The sequence below is a fragment of the Danio rerio genome, chromosome 5 (assembly GCF_052040795.2).
Source record: "Danio rerio strain M-AB ecotype USA chromosome 5, GRCz13ab, whole genome shotgun sequence".
NCBI lineage: Eukaryota > Metazoa > Chordata > Actinopteri > Cypriniformes > Danionidae > Danio > Danio rerio.
Window position 1 is genome coordinate 44,577,777 of NC_141025.1, and position 21,523 is coordinate 44,599,299.

At 33.1% G+C, this 21,523-nt stretch overlaps 4 protein-coding genes and 1 long non-coding RNA gene across 10 annotated transcripts in view; 1 reads left to right on the plus strand and 4 right to left on the minus strand.

Annotated features, from left to right (window-relative positions):
* The window catches only part of flot2a (flotillin 2a), a 39,138-nt gene extending 31,825 nt beyond the window's left edge, over positions 1-7,313 (minus strand). For 3 of the 4 annotated variants that reach the window (XM_087251182.1, XM_087251179.1, XM_087251181.1), the window contains exons 1-2: positions 7,068-7,308; positions 304-385 (exon numbers count right to left, since the gene is read on the minus strand). In XM_087251182.1, coding sequence (XP_087107308.1) covers positions 304-330 — 27 coding nt within the window. In that variant the 5' untranslated portion in view covers positions 331-385; positions 7,068-7,308. 4 annotated transcript variants of the gene reach the window in all.
* Positions 1-21,523, plus strand: part of rufy3 (RUN and FYVE domain containing 3) — an 881,807-nt gene that overhangs the window by 807,302 nt on the left and 52,982 nt on the right. The window lies entirely within an intron of this gene.
* LOC148679708 (uncharacterized) overlaps positions 1-21,523 on the minus strand; it is an 890,299-nt gene that overhangs the window by 412,637 nt on the left and 456,139 nt on the right. The window lies entirely within an intron of this gene.
* On the minus strand, positions 12,350-13,567 carry cxcl11.4 (chemokine (C-X-C motif) ligand 11, duplicate 4). The gene is made up of 4 exons (XM_087254096.1): positions 13,456-13,567; positions 13,059-13,185; positions 12,753-12,842; positions 12,350-12,665 (listed from the first exon to the last, which is right to left on the minus strand). Exons 1-4 carry the CDS (start codon positions 13,511-13,513, stop codon positions 12,650-12,652), a joined length of 291 nt encoding a protein of 96 aa, XP_087110222.1. The 5' UTR covers positions 13,514-13,567; the 3' UTR covers positions 12,350-12,649.
* cxcl11.3 (chemokine (C-X-C motif) ligand 11, duplicate 3) lies at positions 18,499-19,522 on the minus strand. 3 transcript variants are annotated; one of them, XM_087254092.1, is made up of 4 exons: positions 19,404-19,522; positions 19,162-19,288; positions 18,971-19,060; positions 18,499-18,842 (listed from the first exon to the last, which is right to left on the minus strand). In XM_087254092.1, exons 1-4 carry the CDS (start codon positions 19,459-19,461, stop codon positions 18,800-18,802), a joined length of 318 nt encoding a protein of 105 aa, XP_087110218.1. In that variant the 5' UTR covers positions 19,462-19,522; the 3' UTR covers positions 18,499-18,799. The 3 variants fall into 3 exon arrangements, with proteins under 3 accessions (XP_087110218.1, XP_087110219.1, XP_087110220.1); XM_087254093.1 differs by having other exon boundaries at positions 18,658-18,836; XM_087254094.1 differs by lacking the exon at positions 18,499-18,842 and having other exon boundaries at positions 18,967-19,060.

The window sequence follows — 21,523 nt, forward strand, 5'->3', positions numbered from 1 at the left end:
CAATGATTTATAAACCTTTAGCTGTCTTTAATGCTTGGAAGCAAAACAACAGAAACAGGGTTGTTCCCTTTAGAGTAACTCTACAATAGATGTATTAAGGTTTTAAATGGTTGTACTGGTCTACCCAGGGAAACGCGAGCATGCTGAGACACGTCTCTAAAACGGACCCATTCCTATTCATGGTGAACTGTAAGCTTATATAAGGAAAAGAAAAATGTTCAGAAAAGCAAAAAAATTATTTGTTTACATTGTCAGCAAGTAAACACAATGGGAGGAGTGAATGTGATAAATGGACTTTCTTACTTCTGTATGTCGGTGATAAGCCACCATGCCCAGGCCCAGCCGCCCACTGTATACGTCTTCCCATCAGAGCCACAGCAGCCACCTGAGAAAATAAACACAGCCATATTTACTCTCACACACATTCCACACCAATCAGCACTTTCTACAGTACACGTGTTTGATGCACTCATCTGTGGCCTTCAGGGACAAGTAAGGAGCATGCTTTTATTCTTACGCTTTCATTTGAAATGGTTTTAAAATCAATCAAATATGCAAAAATCTTGTCAACCAGTCAACACATTTTACCACTTGCAAAAGGTTACAATCCCATACAAGCCTCACTAAACTAGTTTAAAAGCTGTAACCTAAAAAACATTTTCATGAATAAAACCACAAGCAGTGTCAACAACTACCTTCCACATGGTAACCATGCCACCACGGTGGTTAAATGTTTATAGAAGTCAGCTCAAGTCAATGTTCAACTAGATTAATTGCTCCAAACAAAATGGATTTTGAGCTAGTAAATGCATAAATACATACAGTTCTGCTCAAGAGTTTGTAGCCAATACTAATTTTATTGAATAAATTAAATCACATCAAAACTGCCATGTAATTTTGCAGTGTAAAAAAATAATAATAAAATAATATTAAAATATTTACACACAAACACACATACATTACACACACACACACACACACACACACACACACACACACACACACACACACACACACACACACACACACACACACACACACACACACACACACACACACACACACACACACACACACACACACACACACACACACATTTAAAGTAGGCATGGGATGATAAACATTTTCAAAGTATTAGGTGGTCAAGTTTTTTTAAAGTCAAAGTCAAGTTTTTAAAACCGCCAACGTTTTCTCTTACATCATTTTTAGGACAGCAGTATCTCCAGCACAAATTTTAAATTGTAAGTAAATCCGTGTTTTTGAAACTAATGAAGACAGCAGAAGTCAATAATTTGTGCAAATTATTTAGCCTGACATGTTTACTGCTCCAAAAAATTATAAATCCTTCCCAAATTAAAATAAATCATGTTCAAAGGGGAAAATGGTATTGTTTGGATAAATAAATGGATAATGGATATATTTTAGAGCAGTAATCAAAATACCCTAAAAGCATTATATTTTTATACAAGGTTAATGTACCGTCATAATCAAATACCAGCCCATGCCTAAGCTGAAGTCAGAGTTATTAGCCCTCCTGAAATATTAGCCCCCTGTATATCCCCAAGATGGTTGGTTATTAGAATAGATTTACAACCATATTGCATTTATTTTAGTAAATAAATCGAAAATCCGATTTCGATTATGGCTTCTAACGATTATGAAAAACCATTAATCGAGATAAACGATTATTCCATTATTTACCACCCCATGTCCAGTTCTCCTCACTTGTTGCTCTTAAAAGCGCGAAAGACCGCATGCTAATGTGTGTGTGGCGCGCAGTCAGAAGCATTCGGTCTGCACTTGGTCTCATTCGCTCATTGTGACGAGCAGAGAGCACACAGGTCTAAATTCATTAACGTAAGCGCTTTAATGTTCAAATAGGTGTTTAGTGATTATTCATATTAACCCTCATTTTGTAATAAACAAACGAGCTGAGGATCAGAAGACCATTAAATAAAAACGAAATAAAGAAACCATTAAAGAGACAGAGCACAATAGCTGCCGCCTTTTTGATCATGATTAATAAAACAACGAGAAAATCGCTCTTTGCTTTTGACTGAAGACTTTTGTAGCTAAAGCGTTTTTCTTACGGTGAAGATGCTAAAAGCACAGTTTGTTTCATATTTTTATTCTATTGTATTTATTTCTCTTTCCTTTGCAGAGAGGAAAATAATATATGCAGTTGAAGTCAGAATTATTAGCCCTCCTGAATATTAGCAACCTTTTTCCCCCAATTTCTGTTTAATGGAAAGAAGATTTCTGAACATAATAGTTTTAATCATTAATTTCTAATAACCGATTATTTTTTCTTTGCAATGACAGCTCATAATATTTTAGTAGATATTTTTTTAAAATACAAACATTCAAATTCAAAGTGTGATTTAAAAGCTTAATTAGGGTAATTATGCAAATCATTGTATAACAGTAGTTTCTTCTGCAGACAATCAAAAATATATATTGCCTAAAGGGGCTAATAATATTGACCTTTAAAGATGTTTTAAAATATTTAAATTTGCTTTTATTCTAGTCAAAACAAAACAAATAAGCCTCTCCAGAAGAAAAATATTAGAGGAAATACTGTTAAAATTCCCTGCTCTGTTAAACATCATTTGGGATATATTTATTTTTAAAAAATTCTCAGGACCGCTACTTCAGGACTTTAACTAATAATCGTTTGGAATAATCGTGATTACAATTATGACCAAAATAATCGTGATTATGATTTTTCCTAAAATTGAGCAGCCCTAATATATATATATATATATATATATATATATATATATATATATAAATTTCAGCATTCAGCAACGGTGTACTGTAAAGCTCCTGTCAAGCTTTGACAAAGTCCCATACATCAATAGTCTTTTCTGATCCTTCCTTTATAAACAGTCAACAAATCCCCCATTGTAAGCTTGTAGATTGGTATAGCACTCATCAGAAAAATGACAGGAATACACCAAAGCCTGGGGTTATAATGCTAAGGTATTTTTGAAAAAATAACCTCAACCACTGACTCTTAAAAGCTTCAACTTTGGGTAGGGAAAATACAGTGTTAGTGGGCGGGGCAGGGTTTCAATTTTCCCTGGTCTGTGTGAGCAACAAATGGCATCAGTCAACGCTTCCCATTCACTTTGAATGGGTGACGTCAAGCATTGCCAAACTGAATTGTGAATTTTTAAACAACAACATAATCTTCAGCCAATCAGATTGCTTTATGCAAATACACCAACTCAGACAGTAGCCAATTGCATACAAATTCTATTGCTGCTAGGATGATCGCGTCAGCCCCAACAGCCCCTCCATCAAGCGTTGACGCAGAAGCCCCGTGTGAATCGGGCGTAATAGTTTGAGAAGCCAAACAACGAAGACTACTCAACTGTGAAAATATAGATATCAATTTGTCAGGCATAAAAGGTCACCTGGGTTCAGAGAGATGATGTGCATGTATTCATTTATGCCTAATGTGGGATCTATTACCCGGCTGTCAATGTTACAAAAACCAAAGCATGCTGTCTGAAGGTTGTTACTGTGTTCAAATGGTCATGAAACCCTAAAACTATTTTTTTTGACTATGTGTTGCATGTTGTTAAAAACATAAGTAGGACACATATATTTCACTAAAGAGTCAAAATTGGTTATTTTCCATTTTTTTTGCGCAAATTTGCTGTTTTTGGACAATGGTCATGAGTACACAGGCATGTAATTAGGTTTTCAGCATTTCTGTGCATTAATTCATGCCAGTGTGCAAATTAACTGTCTATGTACGGTATGAAACTTCCCTTTTCCTATTTTTTTTCTAATCAGAAGTGTTAAAACTTACTTCTGAGACAAGGGGTTTCATGACCCTTTAACATGTAAGAGAGTGTAGCTATAAGCATGTGAGATATGCAAGGCACATTCCATGGAAAGCTATCAAAACAGGTCTGTTCCCTGAGCATTTCAATTACTGTAGGACTGGGCCATTAATCGGACGGAAAGTAATCGAAATTGACATTCACAACATACATAATGAATCAAAATTTTCCAGGCTGATTATTTCAATTACTTTCCCTACCACGTGTAAAGTTACATGACCCCGCTCTGTTAGGACTGATTTAAATTTCTGCATCGAGCTCAAACATATGGTGTGGCACAGTCTTTGCTCGGTCTCATACCCATTCACCTAAAACAATTCAACTACATGTTGTGACCAAACGTAGCAAGGGCTTTGTGCTTGGTCAGTTTGATAGCGGTGACAAGCGTGGGAGGCGGGGATTAATTTCAGTTGTTCAACGATGATGTTCAATACATAATCATAGATAGTAGATAGTGTGTACTTCCTTCAATTATTTTAAAATGAAGTAATGCACCCTACATTCAAAAATCTCTTAATGGTAATATGTCAACATAATTAATGTACAAAACGTAAATTAAAACAAAAATTAAATCAATAAATGAAATAATTCTTCATTAACTGTAATCGAGCTAAAATGTTTAATTAATTGAGATTTTGATTTTAGGCCAAATCGCTCGGCCTTAATCTGAAGGCTATGCAGTAGTATTGGTGGTACTGGAAACTATTTCTGCAGATTCCCTGTCTGTCATCAGCTATTAGTGTGCAATACACAGCTGCTGCCAAAAGCACTTGCACAACTGATCCCAGTTCATTCAAATATAGATGATTCAGGCCACTGAAGTACATCACATGAAATTATTTAATAATGAATGATAGAGGGGAAACTCAATGTTTGGGCACGTTAAAAAATGAGGAAATGATTATCCAGGAAACTGTACAGTTAGGGAAAACTGTGGCTGGCAGTCACGACATCAAACCCTAATTAACTTCCGATTTAGATGGGTTTAAACAATTGTGCTTTTCATTGGAATAAAATAAGCCAAAATAGGTGAAACTCTACATTTCTACAATGTGAGGTAGACAGATTTATGCAAATTCTGACATTAAGTTTTTTTAAGCATGTTTCTAATTATAACTACATAACAGCGCTCACAATATTTCTAAACTTCTGGTAGCTCTCAGGCAGGCACGCTTCAGTTTTTGGTAGCTCGATTAAATTTAAGTACAAATAGAAAATACATAATTTATTAAACAAAAACATACATTTACTAAATAAAAAAATAATGACATTTGTTATTGGCCATTTGTTTATTTTAGAAATAACTAAAACTGTAGTATTTAATAATATTTTAATTTCAGCTATAAAGGCAGTCCAATAGGTTACAATGTAGTTTTGTGGTTAGCATTTATATATACACCTGTGAAATCTGAATGATTTTAGCTCTGAGGTAGGGAAGACACAAATGCATATTTCACACGAACTGGAAAGTGTGTCATTTTCATACCCAAATATTTGTGGCTTTTCTCATTTATGATCAACAAGTGAAATTATTACTGCTGTATCAGCAGCACAGCACATACATATTTAGCCACTTTTTGTGAGTGTAAAAATGAAATTTATTTTTCGTCCCACTGGCTTGCCAGGCAGCATTTAGATTTTGATTAGATTTTGGTAGCCCAACTAAAAAAACAAAAGCCCCAGACGTTTGGGACTACCGGATTTTACGAGCACTGCATAAGAATCAAAGTATGTGTTTGCATTTGGAGTAGGTGTCTTGCATTAATGAGTGTCACATGACCTCCCATAAGCAGAAAACATGTTCATTCAGTCTGACTTGACATTTGTAAATGACAAGTTACAAACACTCACATAAGAAGTTACAAACACTCACATAAGACTGCATAAATGTAAATCAGTTTCCAGTTAAATCATTACTAGGATAAATTATTAATTTGTAATACATGTGCATACAACCTGATTTTTACCGCGTGATTTCCCCCACTTAACAAATGTTGTAATACCCAGCAATTTGTAATGTTCCTTAAGATTGTGAAAGTCAGGACATTTTCTACAACATGGCAGAAAGAGCATTTTTTATTTATTTATTTTTCTTTTCATTTCCCTGTAATATGAACTTACTATACACACACACAGACACACACACAGACACACACACACAGCTATATAATACAGATATGGAAAAAAGACAGAGACTAGTTAAAAACTTGAAGTTTCTTTGGATTTATACTTGATATATTTTTTGCTTGATATATATTTTATATTTTTTGATTATGCTGTGTTCTGCAAACTTCTGATGCCATTTCTTCTAAATTTGGGTGTGGGGCAGTATTTTCCAACATAAAAATTTAACTTTGCAAAATAAGTAAAAGATGTGATTTTCCCAGACATGTTTCTGTTCATTTTATACAACCAATGCTTTACCTTGATATTTGATGGAAAAGCCCTGATTTTCAAACACAACAAACATATCTTTTATGATCAATAATAATTGTCTGGAAGAAAAAAAAAACAAATGTTGTCAGACCTTTTTTGTTAAATAAACCAAAGTAAGCACTTTATTCAACCACAACCAGAGTACATTAAAGCCAGAAATCATTCACGCAAGCACAACTCCACAATTTAACTGGTCTAAATCACTTGGGTGTGTTCATTATCTCTATTAAACACGCCCACTTTTTTACATCTAGAAACACGTGGTTTTTATTTTATAAAGCATCAAACACAACTAAGACGATGTTAACGTTGTACTTAGATATCAACGTTGCAGGATCAATTAAAAAATAATAATAAAAGCGCAGGCATTTACGTCGTGTGTTTAGTCGAAACAACAGCACAATCGATAATCAAGACCGAGAGGGTTTGAGAAGGACTCACTGCCCAAACACGTCGAAATGAACTGAAGCATCAGAGGGAAATCTCGAGTGAGTCGCACAACACAGGTCGACTCGAATGATGGATTATGTTTAGTCATGCAACACCAACTACAATGCAACAGGCAAGCACCAATGCAACACACTACACTACTCGACCACACCACTAATGCTAGAGAAAACAAGCCTTTATTTCTGGCACTCTTTCGAATTTCACACGTTTACGATCATCAAACACATCACAGGCTATCAACATTTCACATAATTACAACACATGCGAGATAGATGAACATGTAACGGACTGCTTTGATGAAAAACAGACGGCAGTTTGCTGGGTTACCTGATACTACCAGGGCTTCGTTCGGTCCTACCGTGTAGCAATTCCCCATTTTCCTATCTGGACGCCTTTAAAAAGCGGTTAAAGACCTAATGTTATTTCCCTTATTCGAGGACGACGGAACAGCGCAATAAAACTAGCAGATATGAGGGCACTCAATGCAGTCGTGCGTACACCATAATCAAGATTTCTGCTCGCCTCGTATGAATGCAGCACCGCCCTTTTCAGAGATATGACGACGACTGAACCAGATAAACACACACCCGCACTCAATCTGCGCCGTTCTTAAGGCTTCCGACAGAGGGCGCCATACTGCTTTAAATCAACCCACATTCCAGAGATACTAGTTTTCTAATGTAAATATGTATATAATAAATGTAAAAATAAATATATTTTCCTATATTTTAGCCTGATTATGTATAATACGTTACTATATAAAATACTATTTTTTGACCAGCATAAACTTAACAAAACAAGTCGAACTTCATTCAATGTTCAGATTTTTTTCTAGGAATGTATGCAAATAAGCACATTCAATATTTGCATGTTTATACATGACATTTTATTAAACTTGTTTTCCCGCTCTGCACGCGACATTGTGATTTTTTATATTTTCTGTTAAATCACAAACATACTATCTATGACCCAACCCCTTGTGCTCTACTCCTAAATGCAACCTTCACAGAAACAAGTGCCAATCATTAGAGCATGTTCTGGCCAATGTATAGGATGTCCTCTCTATTGGTTCATTTTCATATTTCACTACATAAGTGAGGACAATTGACACACACACACACACACACACACACACACACACACAGAGAGAGAGAGAGAGAGAGAAATAAAAATCACACTGATGATCATTGCACTATGCGTTGAAAATGAATGGAAAACTCTCACAAGCAGTTTTCAAAGTTTAATTTTTCAATAAAAAACACAAATCCCACTGATTATTTAAAAATAGAGTCAAATTAAGCTTACACATCATTTTTACTTAGAGCTAATTACAGTAATTTTAGTTGAATCCCTTAAAAAATTGAGTTTAAATATGTTTATCTTAGCATAAAATATAGAATCTTATGACTTATAATGTTAACAGTGCATAAATATAAAACATTTATTTGACAAAGTACCACACCAATGTGAAGCAATACTCGCATTCATACATGCAAACATTCACACACAGGCTTGTAGCCAGGGTGGGTTCAGGTGGTTCGGAAGACCTACACTTCGCTGACAAAGATCCAGAATTTGTCCCATGAGCTTATTCGTCCTATTTTGACTGCTATGTCATCATGGTGAACATAACAAATCGAAAAAGGCTTCAAGACAAAGCAGAATCCTCTGTTAGCTGTTGCTTCGGTGTGACTTGTGGTGCTAATCAGTTTTGGCCAATGCCATCTATTATTTTTCATGAGTCCAACATCCAGCTGTGCAAAAAAAACCCATATAATCTGACCTCAGTCAAGTCATCTTTCGCTACTGTATTGTTTTTAAATAGAGAAAACATTTTACAAGTAACTTTTATTCTAAATCTTAGACCTTATTCTTGAAGCAAAAGATGACCAATAAAAAGACATGAATACTATTTCGGCTAAACAAGCCAAGCTGACAAGCTAATTCAGAATAGTGCTTAAAGTGTCAATAAAATGCAGCATTTAAATTTTATAATTAGATAGAAAATGAGGCATATAATAGCAAAAATTGTCACCTTTTGAGAAAAAAAAAAAACGTTTCACCAGGCTGGCTACGGAGCTGACACAGCAACTGCGACAGACAGCTTGTTACTGGTGTAAGAGTTGAGATATTGCAAATATTTTGAGGTCTTTGACAATTCAGGCATGGGCTGAAAGCGGAGACAATTGACTCCACAACCTAGCAGGTGGGAATGCGGGAAAAACCAGCTCCTGCTACATTTACATCTGAGTCTGCTGAAACTCGACTTCAACCACCCCAACTCACACATATGGTCATTTCAATGTTTGAATGTTCTAAATTAACCAAAGTGACTTTATCTATCATGTTTGATATCATTTGAAATGTCTCAGTGCGACTGGTACAATGGTCTCATTCTCTCAGAAATAGACATAATCAAAACAATAAATATATAACTTCAGGCATTTTTTAAACCACTGTGAAGGGTGTGACTTTTCCACAGGCAGCACTAAATGCAAATGCCTTTTGTTATGCACACACCCCTTTCCTTGCGGGAATTCTTGGATTACTTAAGGTAAGGTTTGAGAAAGGCTCAGGGAGATTCTGCTTAACCAGATCAGCCCGTAACATGGAGCTTACGCTCCACGTTATGTATAATTTGAAGTCAGGTATGCATCTTTTCATCTTGGATTTATCTTTGATAATTTGATGTTTTGTATTGATCATTTATGAATTGACTGATTGAATTGGCATAATACATTTACCTGACTAATAAATTGTTATGTTTGAACATATTTTGCTCACTCTGTAATTATTAGTTCTTGTAGATTACGCTGTATCCTTGTTTCCGCACGTCTTGCGTCAGGTCAGTAGACGGACTAAAATCCAGTTGAGATGGAGCATTGGGCACACTAATTGTGTTTTAGGGATCCGACTGACTCTTGATATTGATTCAAGTGTACTTAGGTGGAAAGGGTGTTAACTTCCGTCTAGGTCAACAAGTTGTTGCATGACTAACCTAGATTGGGTGCCCGACCTTTGTTTGAAGGTAATATTCTAAATTAAGTTCATATGGGAAACCATGGGCTTGGTGAAAACCAAAGTTACTATAGAGTCCAGTAGTCGGGTACATTTATAATAATGCCCTAACCCAGGGGTCGGCAACCCAAAATGTTGAAAGAGCCATATTGGACCAAAAAAAACAAAAAACAAATATGTCTGGAGCCACAAAAAATGTAAAGCCTTATATAAGCCTTATAATGAAGGAAACGCATGCTGTATGTATCTATATTAGCTATATTAGCCTACTATAAAAATTACTAAGTTGGCTACAAATACATAATGAGCCTTCATGATTAAATAGCCACTGAAATCAGGTGGTTGGTGTTTATTTTGTTGTCATTAAAACACTTCAGCACAGCCTCTTGTCTTTTAGTGTTATTAATTTGATCATTTCTTCTTGCGGCCCATCAGAGTTCACATACCTGCAAAAAAACGCGTTGAATATCAGTCACATCACAGGCAATTGAGAATGCTGGCACTGAATTAATGTCCTTGGTTTGCTGATCGGTGATGTTACCTACCATTTTAATAGCCCTTTCCTTCACTGTCTTAGTGGAGAAAGGTATATCTTTATTTTTTTGTATTATCTTGGTTTTGTTTTTAAAGTTTGCAAATAGGTGTTCTAATATGTCATACCATCTTTTCCATGCTTTATTATCTCCTGGTTTGTTTACAACAGCCACCTGCCTGGCATCCCACCTTGCTGATAGAAACGTGTGTCGCAGGCTATGACGCAAATCTTCGTTGACAGAAATGTTGAAATTAAATATTAATTCTACACACTTTGACAGCATTTGAAAACGTTAAAAATGTTTGTCCTCCTATAGAAATCATATTAAAACAAAAAAATATATTAACCTCCCCCATCTTTTTGCATTTTCAAACATTTTTGAAAAAGCTCCAGTGAGCCACAAGGGCAGCGCTAAAGAGCCGCATGCGGCTCTAGAGCCGCGGGTTGCTGACCCCTGCCCTAACCTGTAATTAGAAATGAAATTGTCTTAACTCAAAGGTGTACATCTAAGCGGGACTAACTAAAATATTTCAGAACGAGCGCGCTGGTAGCGGCCATCTAAAGTATTAGTCAATTACCTCTGTTTAATATTCAAGACTGACCAGAGTGTGACCGTGAGGGACGCCTTTGGTCGAGGCGATTTCTCTAAGCGACATGAGCACCCAAATGAACGGATGTGATAGTTACTAGTGAAGACAAAAGGTTCAAACATTTATCTAAATTATTTATTGATTTAACCTTCTAAATGTTTTATAATTGGAGTCAGATAAAACGAGGATAAATATATTAATATTCTAAACCACCTCATATTAAAATTGGAGTCAGATATGAGTTAAGTTTAATATAAATCAACATTGTGCACTGGAAAGACCAAACATGCAATGAACCTTCATCCACCATTGGACACCGTCATTGGACCAGCTGGATAGACCTTACACTGGCAATTAAAATCCTACAGACTGATGACACTCATATTAAAACACTACAAACTTTGTCAAATTAACAGTTTTATTGAATTTTCAAAATAATGTTTAGTTTTGTATTTCCCAACAATACCACATTTGATCACATCAAGAAGAAATAATGGATTTTTTAGCCTCTGCTGGACATATATGGTCATCACATTTATTACATTATCCCCACAAACGGTGTATTTGAGTAGTTATGTGGTCAGCATGTACAGCCTGAGCATAAATATTAAGAAGTAAACAACAAAAAGTAGTAAACAACAACAACAACAGAAATTATCATTTATATAATTATAAATGTATATTTCGTATTCTGTAAAAAGCTGGGGTCCAAATGTGTGATCTGGGAATGAAGACAACATGAGAGCTAATGATTATTTGATTATGTTAGCAGAATAGTTCTAGAACTTGATAGAAGTTGTAGAAGTTGCTAGTTGCAACTTTAGAGTCAACCTTGCCAAATATTATTCACTGAAATTCCAGAGCAGAAACACAACACCAACAAGCATATAAAATCCTCTTGAATGTTCTTATCTGATCTGTTTGATGCATCTGATATTTTCTTGGCTTTGTATATAATTTTTTAAAATCTTGCTGTAAAAATCAGTGAAAGGCAGGGACATCTTCACCTTCCACACAGAGCTTTACAAAATATATTCACAGATTTAAAACAGAAAAAAGCAAAACTACAATAAACATACTAATATAATACATATTAAATTAATGATATAATTATTATATAACAGTAATTAGACTGAAAACTCCAGAGCACCATTCAGTTATTCGAATGCATGCTGGTAGAATTAACATTTACAATTTCAAGTGAATGCTCTTCACCATCGTCATGCCACTTAAACCTGTATTGGACTCTTTCTCTGTATAGTTATATAATTAAATTAAATAATAAATAAACACTTTATATTCTCAGGTGTTTGCACCTTTGCTTCATATAACAACATTTAAATATTCACTAAATATTCCCCATTGTAAATATGGAAAACAATTTGAAAATGTAACAAAATGTTCAAAATGTAATGTAAAGAAATTTAATATAATTCTTGCACACCGGATAATTATACAACACACTCTTTTTAATGCTTGCTTTTTATTTTATTTTGCATTGTTTACTCCACAGAATGAGAAAAAATCATAGTCACAAATGCTTTACTTGCTATGACATTACATATGACACCATAATGCATATTTTGTGTTACATAAAAATTACCAACACATATCAATTATCATGTTTATTAGATAAAGAAGAGGCATTTAGACATCCTAAAATAAAAAAAAGTCAAATAAAAAGATATCTGCTATAGTTTAATATTGCATGGGCATATCATTGTGTTTTTTACTTTTAAAAACATCAGGATTATTGTTGTAGTCTGTTACTTCTGCAGGGTCCTGTAAACAATCAGAAACAGCTGATCATGAGTGTCTTTACAAACGCATAAACAAAATATAGGCTTAATAATATTGGGTTACACTAACCTCTTTTCAAGAGCCTTCATGAGGTATTTCTGTGTGAATTTAGAATCTGGACTTAAACATTTCGGCTCTGCACCATTTTTCAGAGTCACACTACACAAGGTAGAAAAACAAAATAATAGTAAAAAAGACAGATTGCTGCATGTTTTAGTTATACTGCATGAAGAGTTGTCTGCAAATCAATCCAACTTTTCAGTGCACAGTATAAAAGCACAATTATAAATGAAGTTATCTATTTTTGCATACGATATAAACACTTCAAATTTAAACACAAATGTACAGTATAGAAGAAATCTTATTTTTACTTACACAATCTCCAGGTTTCCACAAGAGGGGGTCGGTGGTATGATATCAACCTTCTCAATCAGTTTTGGAGAAACCATATTTACACCTTTGTCAGCACAGAGACACCTGCTCCTTGGAGCTCTCGCCTGGCCTATGAAATCAACACAATTTATCAATTATACACTGTAAAACAAAGTCTAATCTATTTAAAATTGTAAGACAACTTTTTTAGTTGATTGAACTTAAATCGAGTCTAGTGCAGTACTTGAGGTAAAATTTGAGTCAACTCACACCTTACAATTGTAAGTTTGTTTTGCAGTGTAGCTACCATGCCATGCTAATATAGTTTCAAAATATTAATATTAAAAAAACTAGATTCTCCAGAATTTAGAATTTTAGACTTTCTCCATAAAAAACTCACCTTCCACTTTTATCACAAGCAGGTAGCCTAGAAGAACCACAGCTGCCAAGGTCTTCATCTTGTGCTTTTACCTTTTTAATGACTGAGTAATAAAGTGAGGGATTGCTTGTTTCATGTGAGTTTTTATTTTCTTAAAAGGGTATTTCCCTCCCTGAAAATTGGTCAGTTTCGACAGTCCAGCAACTGTACTTATCATTTCTCAGAAACAGTTTCTTTTCAAAATACTGCATGCAGCAGTTAATTGCCTCATTTACAGAAATGATGCAATTAAAAAAAAGTATAATTATTGTGACAATATTTGACTGTTAATCATTATTGCAATAATACAGTTTTTTTTTGTTATTGTCTCGTTTCCTTAAATAGGCTATCAGTATATGCTCAGCAGACAATGGCTGTTTGGAATAAAAATTGTGTAACATTTTTCTCCACACTGTAAACACTGTACTGTAGATATTAATAGTAGAGCATTTTTTGTGAATCGTTATTTCAGTGCTACTCCAGTAAAATGTCAATTGAGTCAAGCTAAAGCTTTTTATATTATACTATATTTCAGAAAAAAAATTCTATTGCCTTTATATAATGGTAAATAGTGATGCCATTGTAAATCAGTTAGTCGAACAGGTTAGTTCAAAAAGGCTAGATAATGGTCTCGATATTGTTTGCGTTATTTAAACATTTCACATTTGCACTGAATCATCTTATGAGATAGAAAACAAAATGTCAAAAAGTATAACATATAGCATACAACTTCTATCTATATACTGAGGACAATATACAGTTGAAGTCAGAATTATTAGCCTCCCGTTGATTTTTTTTTTTCTTTTTTAAACGTTTCCCAAATTATGTTTAACAGAGCAAGGAAATTTCTGTGTAACGGAGGGAAGATTTCTTCAACACATTTCTAAACATAATAGTTTTAATAACTCATCTTTAATAACTGATTTATTTTATTTTTGCCATGATGACAGTAAATAATATTTGACTAGATATTTTTCAAGACACTTCTATACAGCTTAACGTGATATTTAAAGGCTTAAGTAGGTTAATTAGGTTAACTAGGCAGGTTAGGGTAATTAGGCAAGTTATTGTAACAAAGGCTTGTTCTGTAGACTATATATATAAATATGTGTGTGTGTGTGTATAAATATATATATATATATATATATATATATATATATATATATATATATATATATATATATATATATATATATATATATATGTGTATATATATATATATATATATATATGTGTGTATATATATATATATATATATGTGTGTATATATATATATATATATATATATATATATATATATATGTGTGTATATATATATATATATATGTATATATATATATATATATATATGTATATATATATATATATATATGTATATATATATATATATATATATATGTATATGTATATATATATATATATATATATATATATATGTATATATATATATATATATATATATATATATATATATATATATATATATATATATATATGTATATGTATATATATATATATATATATGTATATATATATATATATATATATATATATATATATATATATATATATATATATATATATATATATATATATATATATATATATATATATATATATATATATATATAGGGGCTAATAATTTTGAACTTAAAATGGTCTTTAAAAAATTAAAGACAGCTTTTATAGCCAAAATAAAACAATGACTTTCTCCAGACGAAAAAGTATTATCAGACATACTGTAAACATTTGTTAAACATTTAGGAAATATTTTAAAAAGGAAGAAAAAAAAATCAAAGGGGGGCTAAAAATTCTGATTTCAACTATATATCCAAAGCAATAAACAACAATAAAAACAAAAAAACTTGCTCATAATCCAGCCAACACTCAACCTAATTACATAATTAATTGTACCCATTTTATGACTGATTTAATTGTAAGGTTTACAACTGAAGTTTACCGTCATCAGTATATTATCTATACGATGAATAAGTTGGACATTTCCAGACTTTTTTGCAGCATAATGTGTCTGTAATTTCCTTCAGTGTATTGTGCCTGAAAGTGTACATGCACTATTGAGTAAACTGCGGTGTTGGTCTGAATATTAGCCTCGTGCGTTGGCTGAACCACAAACCAGTACACAGACCAGCGCTACAGTTGGTCAGCGGTTAGTAGCTTTCACTATCATTTAATTTAAATTGCCCAATTTATTTTAAATGTCTCTATTACTGAAAGTCATGTTGTGATTTATTGAATTCTGGAAATGGGACTGGTATAATTTTTAACACAGCTTTTTTCCCTCCATAGTACATGTCAAAACAGCACAAATAGTATTGGAGCCTGTAATTAACACTAATTTCTGTAGTCCTCTTTGCTCATTATATTCTGACTAATATTTTCATCAACTAACTATAATAAATACAGTAAGCATATTTCTCAAGTTTGTTTAAAGTCTTTATTATATTTGCAAGAGGCAGCTAGAAAAAAACAAGAAAAGGCAAAAATAAAAATTCTGTCATCATTTACTCAGCCTTTACTTGTTTCAAATCTGTCTGACTTTCTTTCGTTGAACATAAAAGCAGATATTTAGGACAAAGCTAGACACTTGTAACCACTGACTTAGTTGTTTTTCTTTTGGAACTTTTTTTATGGAAGTTACAGGTTTTCAGATTTCCTTAAAATATCTGTTTTTATATTTAACAGAAGAAAGAAACTCATAAGAACCGCTTAAGTATAAATGAATAGGGAGTAAAAATGTATTTTTGGGTAAACTATCCCTTTAAGTGAGAGTGTTTTTAAGCAGATGTGCTTTTCTGTTCAGAGGTGGAAGTACAGTATTTGGTTTTAGTTCCTCAAACTGGGAGGTGGTTTGTATTTTTGATTTAAAAATGCATTGGAATTTGATTTGTTCGACATTAAAATATGCATCATATAGACTTATTTAAGTTTGAGCTGGATTAGGTGTGTTCAGTTGAGGTATAGGAAATCACCTTTTCTTTTCTACGCCTCATGATGTTAGAATGAATTACCATGATTATAATAAATTAAACAATTATAACAAATTACTATCAGCAGACCATGAATACCCCCAAAACTTTAGATGAGATGCAGTAGTAAAGACATATGTTGAATATTGCTGCAATGTAGGGAATTTAAAGAAAAAAGAAATCTGAAGAAACCAAACACAATGAACTCAATAGTGCGTTGACCACAGATTTGCTTGTGATAATGTCATGTTAAAATACCAAGCAGTAAAATACAATGTGCTTTTTTTATGTAAGATAAAATAAATAAAGCACAAAGCCAAACATTGCTCTCACTCAGCTTTCACTTGATGTAATATTTGTATGCAACCTTAATGATTTTAAATACAGAGTTTTTGTTTATTTGAAACCCATTATTTAAAACACACTAGTCACATGCAGGAAAAGGTGGATATATTTAGACACTCCTGAACTAAATGACTATAACTGCTTTTATTAATGTCAAACTAATGATCGTTAATAAAGAGATCAAATCTCCTTTGATATTTTCTGGCCCTCTATCATTATGTAAGTTTCAGTACTCAAAACTTCCCCTTTTAGTTTAAAACAGCTTTCATTACCAATCAGCCAAAGTGACTCCTTTTGAAATTAATTTGATTACGCAATAATGTGATGAAAAACCTCTTCTGCAGAAGTTCAATGCCTAATTCATAAGTCGAAAACAGTTGCATTGGTTTCCTTCAGATCTCATAGGAATCAGTCAGTTTATTTTTAATAAAGTTCCTGATTGCATCAGTAAGACACTTTACTTATGTTTATTTTAATGCAGATTTCTTTAAAACAATTTACTACAGACTTTACATATGGAGAGAGACTGAAACAAAAATATGACGTAACTACTTTAGAACATAATACTGCAAATGTGAGTGATAATGTTTTGTCTTGTGACTTGTGTCACTATTGAGCATTGCAGATACTTTATATGGACTATTTGTAAGGTTTTCGTTTCTATACAAGAACCTGAATGTATTTACCACTATACCAAGACTATCAATTGTTTCACAGGCAAATCTTTTGTGTAGCAGACATATGCATCACCATATGGAGCATAAGAACAGGACGTGTGTTTGGATATAACTTTTTTTGACCACACTTCTTTATTATTGTTCATTTATTCGTTTGCTGGAAAACTGAATGTAGAAATAGTTTTGAAACAAATAACTTCAACAAAATTAAATATGTAGGCTAATGGATGTCTTCAGTGGAGTAAGTTTCCACCGTTTCCTTATCTACTAATGTAAAGGAGTAAAGTGGAAAAGTAAAGAGAAAGTAAAGAGGCTGAAAAGGAGAGGCTCATTCTTTATCCTTGCGCTGCAGATGGTCTGTTTAACTGTTTTCTCACTAGTGAAGCATTAAGTTTTTCCTCTTATAAAGTCTGCCATGTAATATTACAAATGTGCCATGGCACAACACAACTGACTCTTAATGGGAGATGAGACTCTGATTTGTTTAATGTACGTTATGCTCCAAACACACCCATAACTCATTAAGTGAATAAGCACAGCTCTGTTAGACCATGTGCCAGGGCACAGACCATATTTTTCTGTCTTTTAAAACAGCAAAAGTGGATTCAGACATGCCCTTAATGATTTTGTGCCATGCGCTTTAGACTTTGCACCTAGATCATTAAAATAGAGCCCTAAGACTAAATTTCACTGTCAGCGTCTTTGGCTGAACTTTGAAGTTTTCTTTTTCTTTCATGAATTACACTCTTGAGAGGGGGTTTAAAACTTACTCGAATATGCAAAACTATTGTGGGAATTTGCTTGTTAATCTTGAATATTACATCATATATGCATTGTAAAGAGAGATCAAATCAGGAGAGTTCAACTCACTTAAAATGTATGTTGAAATACTGTTTACAATAGTAATAATCATGAATGCATGATGCTCACAGAGCTGTTGTTTACTATGAACATAGTTTTAATTACAGTTTGGAATCGTAGAATGCAAGAACAATTATGAAATGGGAGAGAACACATCATTTGTAGATAGAAAAGCTTTATTTGACACATTTTTTTTTTTTACAAAAATACTGTAATTTAGCAAACTATTTAAAAAACTGTACATATGACACATTGTTCAGTTATTTGTTTTTAGAGAACTTGAATTTTCAAAACTCAGTAGTTAGGAAATCAGCTGATGCATTAGCAAACATTTTAAAGATTTTGAAGATTACGTAAGTAAAACACAATTGAATTTGGCAGTGTATAAATACAGCAGGTATGTCAGGAGTCATTTAAAGGCAGTCGGTGCTGATGTTGATGAAGTCATGGAGCTCTTCACTGTGCCAGTTGTTGTACTGTGTGGCACAGACTTCTGCATCTTGCAAGCACAAGAAACATTTCATTTAATAACTATTTTAGTTTGGGGGTCCTGTTAAATTGCCTGTTTTGTTAGTGGTGAATATATTTGTGAAGCAGACATAAATATACATAAGCAGAAATTCTCACCTTTTCCCAATAGCCTTTAAGACAACATTTTGGGTGAATTTTGAGTCTGCATTCAAGCATTTCTGTCTTGCACCGTTTTTCAGGGTCACACTGTGAAAGATCAAAAGAGATGCAGATATTACATGAAGCTGATAAACTTCATTTAAAATAATTTTTAAAAACTGTATAGAAAAGTTATGCCATATGCTTACACAATCTCATTTTTGTTGCAAGATGGACTTGGAGGGAAGATTTCCACCTTCTCAATATTCTTCAATAAAACCATGTTTATGCCTTTGTCAGCACAGAAGCACCTGGCTCTTGAAGTGTTGTCTTGACCTGGAAATGATATATATATATATATTTAATGTTTCATATTTAATTTAACTTAAAAAACCTCAGCATGAGAAAAGATACATGAGCTGAATGATATTGATGCGTTTCTGAAACTCACCGTTCACCTTTCCAGCGATCAGGCAGGTCAGAAGAAGAAAAGCTGCAAGAGTCTTCATGGTCTTCTTGTTCTTGTTCTTGTTCTAGATGAACTGAGCTCGTCTGGGTCAGTCAGATTATGACTGAGGATCCGAAGGAGTTCAAATAAATACTTTAGCATCAGGGGCTTCCCCCCAGTTTTACTTCCCATTTGTGCTCCAACTTCCTCTGCTTTTTCTTTTTTTATTATGATTTCTCAGAAACACTGACCTGAACCTTCTTGAAGAAAAGGTATATGATTTAGGGCACACTGAGTTGAACTTTCCCTGAATGAAGAAGAAAATTTTTAATAATAACTCTAAAATATGTATGCACAATTTTCTTTGTTGGGAAACCATCATAGGCCAAAACTTTGCAAAAGCAAAACTTAAAACACACTATAAATTATTAAAAAGACGAAGCAACACATGCAAATGCATTTATGCCAACCCTTAGCTTTTATGCATTAACTCTGTAGTTTGCATAAAGAAACAGACCCACTAAGATTGAGATGAAATCAAACTGATTAAATAACCAAAGACTCCTGTTAGACCATCAGACCAAAAGACAAAATGAGAGAATTTAAATTTAATTTAATTTATTGACAAAGAACTGAAGTCAATAATGAACAAAGATATGCATTATCTCAGAGAGACACAACCCAAAAAGAAAAAGAAAAACTGATATGGAAAACAAGTTGCTGTTAATTAACAGTTTCTGTATTTTGTGGATCACAAGAGTTTTCCATTTATTTAAAGTTGTGTTCATATATATATATATATATATATATACATTTGTTCATTTCAATGGAGGTCAGAATATATATATATATATATATATATATATATATATATATATATATATATATATATATATATATATATATATATATATATATATATATATATATATATTTATATTTATATATATTTAATGGAGCTTATGTCTGTGTCTGGAGTGAAATGATGCCTTGCTGCTTTTCAGTCTAGTGTATTTTTAATTTTTTTTCAATTGCAACATGTCGAGCCTTACTGTCATTTGACTGGATGACAATTGTCAACTCTCATGGACTGCAGGCATTAAATTAGATTAAATGCACAGGAACCACAAAAACATGAGCTGAAAAGTGATGTCCATTGTAATTGACACAGTTAAAAAAGTGAATTCTGTTGACATTTTAGTCGTTTTAAGTACTACTATATAATTAAGTATATAATATAATAGGGTGCCAGTGAAGGCTATTCACATTCTGCATTCTGGAGGTGAAGACATCTTGAAAATGGTCATGTCTCATCTGTACAGCTAATATAATATAATATAATATAATATAATATAATATAATATAATATAATATAATATAATATAATGAGTGATGCAGTGGCGCAGTAGGTAGTGCTGTCGTCTCACAGCAAGAAGGTTGCTGATTTGAGCCTCGGCTGGGTTTGTTGACGTTTTTGTGTGGACTTTGCATGTGCTCCCTGTGGTCATGTGGGTTTCCTCCAAGTGCTCTAGTTTCCCCCACAGTCCAAAGACATGCAGTAGAGATGAATTGGGTAAACTAAATTGTCCTTAGTGTATTGGTGTAAATGAATGTGTATAGATGTTTCCCAGGGATGGGTAGCAGCTGGAAGGGCATCTGCTGCGTAAAACATGTGCTGGATAAGTTGGTGATTCATTCCGCTGTGAATGAATATAATGTAATTAGTAGTTCAGGAAACAATATATAAAGAAATAAGCCTGGAAAATAACAGAAAAAGTACTGACAGTTAATTGAAGTTACAAAATATGAAAAACTGCTAATTTACAGATTTTTTTTTACCGTGCAAAACAAAAAACAAAATAAAGTTACAAAAAACCTTACCTTTATTATAAGAGAGAGAACATATCCAGATAAAAACTGTTTGTCTCTCAATCTTTTCAAATAAAGGATAAGTTTAACAAAATTTCTCAGCAATGCTATATCGAACAATTTAAAATGTGTGAAACTCTCCAAAACAATTGAAAAAAATATAAATGCTAGCCTCAGCTTTATTCAAACTGCTTTAGTTTTTCTAAATAGGTCTCGCATCTATCTCTAAACCAGACTTAACCTAACTGCTGGTC

Bases quoted from the DNA above. Each gene is read 5' to 3' on its own strand.
- cxcl11.4 (XM_087254096.1), bottom strand. From the start codon at position 13,513: ATGAAGACCTTGGCAGCTGTGGTTCTTCTAGGCTACCTGCTTGTGATA. The intron at 13,186-13,455 runs GTGAGTTTTTTA...TTGATTTCATAG, and splicing joins GCTTGTGATAAAAGTGGAAG to GCCAGGCGAGAGCTCCAAGG. The intron at 12,843-13,058 runs GTAAGTAAAAAT...TACCTTGTGTAG, and splicing joins TGTGGAAACCTGGAGATTGT to TGTGACTCTGAAAAATGGTG.
- cxcl11.3 (XM_087254092.1), bottom strand. From the start codon at position 19,461: ATGAAGACTCTTGCAGCTTTTCTTCTTCTGACCTGCCTGATCGCTGGA. The intron at 19,061-19,161 runs GTAAGCATATGG...GATCTTTCACAG, and splicing joins TGCAACAAAAATGAGATTGT to TGTGACCCTGAAAAACGGTG. The intron at 18,843-18,970 runs GTGAGAATTTCT...TGTGCTTGCAAG, and splicing joins TTAAAGGCTATTGGGAAAAG to ATGCAGAAGTCTGTGCCACA.